Source organism: Amborella trichopoda, chromosome 9 (genome assembly GCF_054954075.1).
Source record: "Amborella trichopoda isolate Santa Cruz 75 chromosome 9, AtrichopodaSantaCruz75HAP2 v2.0, whole genome shotgun sequence".
Taxonomy (NCBI): Eukaryota; Viridiplantae; Streptophyta; class Magnoliopsida; order Amborellales; family Amborellaceae; genus Amborella; species Amborella trichopoda.
The window spans coordinates 8,724,598-8,733,814 of NC_142344.1; the positions used below are offsets into that span (position 1 = coordinate 8,724,598).

The 9,217-nt window shown below is 37.1% G+C and overlaps 1 protein-coding gene across 1 annotated transcript; it reads left to right on the plus strand.

The window, feature by feature from the left end:
- Nucleotides 1–1,412: 1,412 nt before the first annotated feature.
- LOC18424173 (Zim17-type zinc finger protein) lies at nt 1,413–3,562 on the plus strand. Its single transcript, XM_006828765.4, has 4 exons — nt 1,413–1,678; nt 1,758–1,828; nt 2,518–2,772; nt 3,206–3,562. The coding sequence occupies exons 1-4, from the start codon at nt 1,552–1,554 to the stop codon at nt 3,356–3,358; spliced, it is 606 nt and encodes a 201-aa protein (XP_006828828.1). The 5' UTR covers nt 1,413–1,551; the 3' UTR covers nt 3,359–3,562.
- Nucleotides 3,563–9,217: the final 5,655 nt, after the last annotated feature.

Consider the following 9,217-nt stretch of genomic DNA (forward strand, 5'->3'; position numbering starts at 1 on the left):
TTGAAAATTTATCAAAATACATCTATTTTCAAGAGTTACATGTAGCTAAGATGATGATGTTGAGATGAATGAGTGACGAGACAAGAAGGGATAGAAACCAAAATAAATGTATTTGGGAGAATTTAGGTATGGCTCCAATAAGCGATAAGATAATAGAAAGTAGACTTAGGTGGGCTGGTCATGTATGGCTAGACCCAAACTTGTTAGGAAGTGCGAGTTAGTTCAAGTGGAAGGTTCAACAAAGGACAATGGGTATATCTAAAAAGACATGGTTGGAAGCAGTGAAAAAAGATATGGGAACTTATGGCCTCACTGAGGATATAATTCTTAACAGAACAAAACGACAGATTAATATAGTCAACCCTAATTAGTTGAAAAAAAGGCTTTGACGATGATAATGACATCTAATTTTTAAAACAACTTAAAATCTTGTCCGTTTTCAACTATTCCAACTCACTTTTATCTATATTTTGATAGGTTATTTTAAAATTAAATAAAAATAATGTAAAATGTCAAATAGTTGATGATCTCTGATATGTATTATGATAATTTCCTTGCCTTTTTTTTTTTTTAAAAAAAAGTTACAAAATGTTGAAGGCATGTTAAATTGGAAAATGGTTTGATAGGGTAGGCGGCCCTCAAAATAAGTAAAGCCTCACCTCATAACTCACAGAGAATTGCGATTCATGTATTGAAAATTTTTGGCATCAATTATCTTGAACATTACAATTATGAAAAAAAGGAGATTTCAAGCTCTAAAAATGATGTATATTGTAGTAAATTATCTAGACCCTCCATTTTGACCGAAAAGTAAGTGTTCATATATTCCCAAGATTTGTATCATTTTTGGAGTCTCAAATTTTATCATTGGCATTGGAAATTGATTTTAGAGCCATCATGGATATTTCTATGGCCGAAAGTATTTTTTAGATGAGGATTTTTTTATGATACTTTATTTTATTTTCATAAAGCCTGTGCATTATAAAACTTCTTCCTATTAAATTACATGTATGGGGTTACAAACGAAATTTCTCTAGATACGATTCCTGGCCTTTGTTTATTCTTTTCTTCTCAGGTATTTCTGAGTTGCCTTGCCTTGGACAACTTTCAAACCTTTGGGTTTATCAGGCGACTATTTATCTTTGCTACAAAGAAGTCGTAATTATCTGTAACCGTTAGATTTTAATTATGACGGTTTGTAATGGCTATGATTTAAAAAAGATCTTCGTTTTGAACCTTGAGCCAGTCAATAAGAGATAATCTGTCGCCCAATTTTAAATCCAACGGTGAAATTAATCAGATATCTTCTTGTACTAAAGCCAGTTGATATCAGCGTTTGTTGTTTAGCTTATAGAGAGAGAGAATAGTGCCACCCACATTTTAGAGAGAGAAGGAAATAATATTTTTAGAGAGAAGGAAAAATTATTAGTGCCAAATTCTAGAGAGAGAGAGAGACCCGCTTTTGATCGAGAGATACCAAGTTGCAACCCACAGATTGAAACCAGAGAGAGAGGGGAATTTGTGGGCTCGATCGCCATCGCTGAAGCAGTCATGGGTACCCTAAGCACGTCTGTAAATCTAAGAGGATCCGCTTCCTCTCTTTTCTCTCTTTTACCCGAAAAATCGAGACTGGCGCACAGGGTATCACTTCCATCTGCTTTTAACAAGAAATCTCCTGGTACTCTCTGCTCTATTGCCCTCCTTTTCATTTCTTTTAGAACGTTTTCTCACCTCTCTGTCTCTCTCTCTCTATTCAGACAATTGCAACCACGGAGAGCCGGAGAACACATCTATTGTACCTCAGGTTTCTTTTGCCCCATTCTCGAAGGTAGTCTTCTCCTTCTTTTGTATTTTATTCTTCTATTTTGTAAAGGTCTGTGTGCATTGGTTTTTGTTGGGATATTGGGGTTTTGAATTGGGTTTCTTGCTCCTGTTGTAGGTTATTTTTTTCTCTGAATTGTGGGTTAAGAATCGATTTTTTCTTTGACTGCTGTTGTAGCTTTTCCCTTTCATGTAGTTTAGTTTTCATCGTTTTTTGTTTTGTGTATCGGGGCTGTAAATTTGTTTTCTTTTTTTTCCTTTAATCACAGCTGAATGTTTTGATTTTATTTTTCGGATCATTGGGGGCTTTGCTCTCTCTCTCTCTCTCTCTCTCCATACTGTTCATTGTTTTGGATTATTTGGGGTTCTGCGTGTTCTCATTGTCTCTCTATATAATTCGTTGTTTCTAATTGTTGGGGGATTTTCTCTCTTCTCACTCTCTCCATACATGTTAGTGTTTTCAATTGTTGGGGGTTTTCCACGTGCTCTCTCTCTTCCCCCCCACACCCAACTCTATACATTCATTGTTTTGGATCGTTGGAGATTTTGGGTTCTATCTCTTTCTCTCTTGCTATATACAATTCATTGTGTTGAATTGCTGGCTATTTTGCATTGTCTGTATAGTTTCATTGATTTAGTTTTGTTCAGAATTTTAATTTTTGCCTTATTGTTTTGGTTGCGTTTTCTGGATTGCAGGATGCAGCCATGGGACTGGTACTTAGTGCAGCAACAGGTAGAGGGTGGACTACTGGCTCAGGCATGGAAGGTCCCCCTGTCTCTGAGGCCGATGTCTCAAATGCTCAACAACCAGTGTCGACATTCCCGTGGTCCCTCTTCACGAGGTCTCCTCGCCGGCGCATGCGTGTCGCCTTCACCTGCAATGTGTGTGGCCAACGCACCACTCGTGCGATCAACCCACACGCCTACACAGATGGCACTGTCTTTGTTCAGGTACATAGAAAACACAAATACAATTCGATTCTCGTAAGTTTGAGTCAATCTTGTTTCTTTTTAAAAGTTAACTTCCTATGTTTTTCTCCTTTTGGGTTTTTATAAGTAGATTTCTTATGGGTGTTCTGGTAGTTTGATTTCTTATACAATTTAATTCTTATAGATAAAAAATGATTTGTATCTGCGTGCATGCTCCTGCAACGGTTATTGGTTTGTTTTGTTTATATATTAATTATTTTTGGGATCCTCTGATATCCTGATTTCTTCTTCAATTTAAGTTCATGGGGCTCTGCAGATGAAGTGTAGCTGTTTTTATAAATGTAATATTGGGTTGGTTGTATTTTTCGGCGATCTGATATTTGGGGTTTATTGTTTGTATATGTCATATAAGTTTGGCTTCATAGGATTGAATTGTGTGTTTGCTTTGTTGCAGTGTGCTGGTTGCAATATATTCCACAAATTGGTTGATAATTTGAATCTGTTTCATGAGATGACGGGTTATGTACACCCAAAATTCATCCGAAGAGAGCCAAAGAGAGATGGGCCTTTCGACTATCTGGACATTGATGATTTCCCTCTCTTCTAAGAGAGAGGTGGTAAAGGATTAGGATTGGATGTTTATTGTTCTTTTTCATTTGCACCAGGGAATCTTGTTGAAACAGTCATCATTGATCTTTTACTGATTGTGTATCAAACAGTATTGTAAATATCAGTCTAATAATAAATCCTTTTTATGTAAAATGTGGATCTTATTGCCTCAGTTAATAAAAAAGAGTGGTTCTTATTACCATTCATCTGTTGTCTGACTTTTTTATATTCTTCAAATTTTTTAATTTTTTTTTCAATTTACCTGTAGTCTTTTGCATGATAGAGATTCATGTTCTGCGGCGTCCAAGAAATCCAAGGTTTGAGTCTCAGCTAATCTAACAGAGAAGAGCAAAGAGTGATGTAGTTCTTATTCTCAATCTTATCAGTTATCTTAGGCAAGATACTTCTATTTTGGGCGCTCTATAAAATGAGGCCATTTACCTTTGGTACAAATAGGTAAAACATTCCTATAAGATGTGAAATGACCCAAGAAATTTTTTTTCTCAAATTTTTTAATGCAGTCTATGAAATACCCTGCAGCTTGCAATGCTTTTTACAATTTGGTATTATTGGTAAATGGTTTCATTAACCTTTTATTTATTTGCAAGTTCTTGGGATTCTCAACTAATAAAACATTGTGCTTATGTTTGTTTGTAAATTATTTCTTTCATTTTTCGTATTTCTCATTCTGTGCTTATGTTTGTTTGTTAATTATTTCTTGCATGCTCATGCAGGCCAGAGGGGAGTTCTAGTGGATCTATTCATATTTATGGATTTCATCCCAGTGGTTATTGGACTGTGATAAAATGTATAGCTGTAAATTAATATGGTAAAATTAATATGGTATAAATATATTACTAAAAACTTAGAAGCTGTCATGCTTATGCACCGATTTATTTTCTCTTGAGGAGATTGTTTCTGAATGCATGTATGCTATTGCAAGCTTACAAAATGTAACAAGGCATTGGGTCGTGTTGTCTGCCATATCATTATGGTACTGAGCTCTTATTATGAACTCTGGGTTTGGCATAGAGCATTCAAAGTTATAGCTGACCCCCTGTATTTTTTCGGCAAATTTTATGACTAAATGGAATATGAATATGAATGGAATGTTGGAGAAAAAGGAGAGAAAGAGAGATATGGATATTTGTTAAGGGTATTTTTGTCATAAATTTTGCAGAAAAGTACCCAAGGGAGGTAAGTAACAGAAAAAAAGAAAAGCAGTTTAGGATAATGGGTGCGAGGGACTTTCCTTATGGAGGAGCATTATGGGGAGAACATTCAAGCTTTTGTTTGTGTGTGTTGGGGGGAAGGGGGAAGGGGGAAGGGGGAAAGGGGGGGGGGGTGTGTATAGTAATTTTCCCTTATTTTTATTATCATTATAAGTGATGAGTAATGCCATATTGTGTATCTAATATTATTCATAAGCAGATGAATTCAATGTTCATTTCCCTTGTTCCAGATTTGAAGGTGCTGGTGATTTGAAAGAATTTGACCTAGAAGCTTATTAAGCACTATCAATAAGATACTGTCCAATGTTTTGGCTACCTGTGGGGGACTTTTTGGGTTGGTGGGGTCTAGGGGTTGGAGTGTGTGTGTGCTGGACTCTTGTCATCTTTCCTGCTCAAGGAGCTTTCTTCAAAGACCGCAAAATCCTCAGTGGCGGGCGCCTTAATGGCTTACTGATGTTTGCACTATAGAATCCGTTGAAGGTCCCTGGTTTAGTGCTGCAACTAGACTCGGAGAAAGTCTATGACCATGTTCACTGCTTGGCTTTGATCAGGCGCTCCAGCTTATGGACTTACCTAAGCGGAGAACCTGGATTTTGGGTTGCATTTCCTTGTTTGTCTTCTCTGTCCCAATTGATGGGAGCCAGCAAGGCTTCCCGCTGGCCTCAATGGCGCTCTGCCAAGGTGACCTCTCATGTGCCTTCCAGGCTATCTTGAATGCGTTTTATCAAAATTTCCTTCAAGGTTTGAAGTCGTCAAGCAGAGGACCCTCTATTTCCCGTTTTCAATGTGGGGACAAGATGCTGGTGTTTTAGTAGAGAGACTGGTTATTCGTTCACTGCTCTGAGCTCGCTACGGTTCTGGGAGTTAGTATTTTAAAGGCCATGTTGATGGGAATGGGATGGCTTGATAGAACATTTTGAGGCACCTGGCCTCTTGGCAAGGACGGTTCCTGTCCTCAAGGGTGGGATTCACCTTGATCAAAGCTACCGTATCAAGCATGTTGGTATTTCTTCTGTTCTTATGTCTAATGCAAAAGATGGAGTAAACAAGTTGGAGAGACTTGTGAGGGATGGGTTTTGGTTTAGGGTTAAGGCGATCAAAACTTCCATCTAATAAGCTAAGCCATAGTCTGTAAACCCAAATGGATCATTTAAGGACATGGGCACAACCCTTATGGGGAAGTGCCAATTTGCAACTCAAGAAAGCTCACCCTGGAGGTGTGTAATCCAACATAGACACAACCTAGATGACTCCGGCGGGCTCACTAAGGGTGCTGCCAACATTCCCATCTCGGGAGCTTGGAAAGGGATCCTTTCTGGATATAACTTCTTTTCCAACTGAAATGATTTGATGCTTAAAGTAGGGAACAAGTTGAGCTTTTGGAAAGATCTTTGGTTTGGGGACAAAGCCTGGACCTCCAATTCCCTGCTCTATACTTGTTGGCCACAAACGAGAATTGTAGTGCTCGGACTCCCTTGAATCTTTGGGAGGATGTCAGATCCGGAGTCTGATCCCCTAAACTCAGAAGGAACCTTAGTGAAGTTGAATTATCAGAGTTTGATGCTGTAGAAGTCCTCTGTCCTTGAAGTATTATGACTTGAATGCAAGCTTCTTACCTGTTGCCCCCTGTCAGGTTTAATGCTTTAGAGTTCCACTGGCCTTGCAGTATGGTGACTTGAATGCAACAGGTGTGTTTTTGAAGGTAAGGAAAGGCCACTTGGTGCAGTCAAAAGAGCTATTCTATTATCTTTCTTGGGACCCCGTTAAGTATTGCTACCTTGACCATGGCTGAAGCCCTCTAGTGCTGTACAATGGCTCTTGACTGTTTGACTTGGAGTTGGGGCATCATCCCAGAGGTGGAGGGTGACTCCATAAATATTATATGGTGGGCTAATCGATCTTCGACCTACCACTGGAGACTCGACCACATTTTTGGACAAATTTTTCAGCTGTGGTTTCCTTCACATTTCTTTTCATCATATTTGGGGTGACTCCAGTAGCACAGTGGACAGTCTGGCTAAACGATAGGTCCTCAACTTCGTTTTAGTCATCAGCCACCCTTAGAAGGGGGAAAGAGTATTTTAGCTTGACTGACTTTTGGCCCTGCTTATATGACCTGATTTTATGCCCATAAACAATGTTCCTATGATCTGTAATTTTTACTTATCCTTCCCTAATATAATACAATCAACTTTATTTGTAAAAAGAAGTGTCTCCTTTCTTTAACATCAATCACAGTAAATATTGTCGCCTTCTCTTCAGAATTACATTCTTCTACTTAAATGCAGGTGGCTTATCCATGTCCAAGACTAATACAAGTGTAAAATTGAGAAATTGCTGATACTATAGTCATTTATGAGCATCATAGAGAGGAGCTTGGGTTTAGCTTAAGAAAATGACTAGATTGTGACTGAAACTTGGGAGTATGTAGATTCTGATGCATACAGATAGATTTTCATGTCACTGTTTGAGATGCCTGTCAGTATTTCTGCCTTTTTCTCTTTTCGTTTTCTTCCTCCTCTGTGTCCCCTCACCTATTTCTACCACATGGAATCAACCTCTTCTCTCCAACCCCCCCCCCCCCCCCCCCCCCCCTCCTTCCCCGAATCCCCCACCAAAAAAAAAAAAAAAAAAGGTGTAATGCTTAAATGATCCGACTTATGCTTCAATATTATGAGAAAAGTACCGACCTATTGGGGAAACTGTACAATCTTGATGCATATTGACTCATTTGTGTTCCTTCAATTTGAATTGAAAACCAGCAAGAGTCGGTGGATTGTGAACACATTTTTGGGTGGAATAAACAATTGTTGATATACAAAGGAAAGGACCTATCTAGAAAAAGTGCTATTAGTATGTTTAAAAAAGTGCTATTAGTATGTTTAAAAAGTTGGGACATGGCTTAAAACAAATGCCGCATCTCGCAATACATTATCTAGATCATCTATTTTCAAAAATTTTAAGTATTCATGGATATACTCCATCTACAATATTTTTGGAGGTTTAAATTTTATAATTAGGGGTGGAAACATATTTATGGGTCAATGTAAGGTTTTCGGCATTAGAACTGCATCAATTAACTTATAAAATATTTATATGTGCCTTTTACTTTGACTGATAAAGGATGACACATTATACAAACCACACCCTTATTAGAAATATGTAATTATGTCCCACTACCCCATATGATTTATATTTGGGTGTGGTTTGTATAAAACCAAGGCTCTAAACAATCAAAGTAAAACGCACCTTCAAATAGTGTTGAGAAATGTGGTTTTAATAATGGAAATCTTTGTGATAGCCTTAAAATATATTTTCATCTCTAATTAAAAAAATTAAAACTTAAAAAATAGCGTAGGTTGAGTAGATCTATAAAAACTTGAAAATCTTGAAAATTGACGGTCTAAAAATGCATTACAAGATGTACTATTTTCAAAACTTGAAATCCATTTTTTTTCTCATGTCTATGCATCTTGAGGTCGAGATGATCCATTTGAGGATATTTGGGCATTAACAAAACCTCTTCTAGTGAAATTTTTGAGCCTCGTACTTATATAAACGTTTTCCTTTATATTAAGCCAATTCAAGCAACATCAACAACAATAACAATGGTGATGATGGTACTTTCAATGAGCCTCAACATCTTCCAATGTTTCTCCCGATCTAGTAACATCTTTGTAACTAACCCTAAGAAATCCACGGTGCACCAAAAATTTACCCTAAAGTTTTGTATAATCTCTTGAATATTAATAGCCTTTGATTTTGGCCACTAACACTAGTCCAATCAGTGGTCCCTAAATTCATCAAATTTTTGTGCATAGCATCGCAAAATTGTTTCCTTGGCTCAGAATAAAAGAACACAATCTCCTAATCATCGTGGCAAGTTCTCCACCCATCAATCCCCTCCAATGCTATCCTATTGGTCCTCATATATGGAAAATGTTTTGATAGGGTTGCAGCCCTATCAAAATAAGTAGAGTCTCACTTCATAACTCATAGAAATTTGCAATTCAAATATTGGAAAACCTTTATATCGATCATCTCGGCATGAACGTTATGGTTGTGAAAAAAAAAAAAGGATTTTAAGTAATAAAAATAGTGTATATTGTAACACATTATCTAGACCGTCCATTTCTTTCTAAAATTAAGTGTTCATGGATGGGCAAGACCTATTTATTTTTTGAATTTCAAATTTCATTGTTTCGTATTAAAAATTGATTTTAGAGCCATCATATAGATTTATGTTGTCCAAAGTGCTTTCAAGAAGAAGAGAATTTTAAGTAAAGTTTTATTTTATTTTATTTTCATAAAGCCTAAGCCTTATAGAAAGATCATCATATATATATATATATATATATATATATAGATTGCTATAATTAAGGCTAAAACAAAGTTCAAAAGAATATGTAAAAGCAAAAAAAATCTTCCTATACTGTAATGTAGGGCTTGGCAATGATATCTAATAGAAAAGCACCCAATTGGTCCACGTGGCATCAAATCCTCCAAAGCAACCAATAACGTGATAGCACAGGAGATAACCCCTGTCTGAGCCACCAATTCACAGGCCATCACTCTCATCCCATAGCTCCATTCTTATTTAGCACCCTCACCACCATTACTATGCC

Bases quoted from the DNA above. Each gene is read 5' to 3' on its own strand.
- LOC18424173 (XM_006828765.4), top strand. From the start codon at position 1,552: ATGGGTACCCTAAGCACGTCTGTAAATCTAAGAGGATCCGCTTCCTCT. The intron at 1,829-2,517 runs GTAGTCTTCTCC...TCTGGATTGCAG, and splicing joins CTTTTGCCCCATTCTCGAAG to GATGCAGCCATGGGACTGGT. The intron at 2,773-3,205 runs GTACATAGAAAA...GCTTTGTTGCAG, and splicing joins ATGGCACTGTCTTTGTTCAG to TGTGCTGGTTGCAATATATT.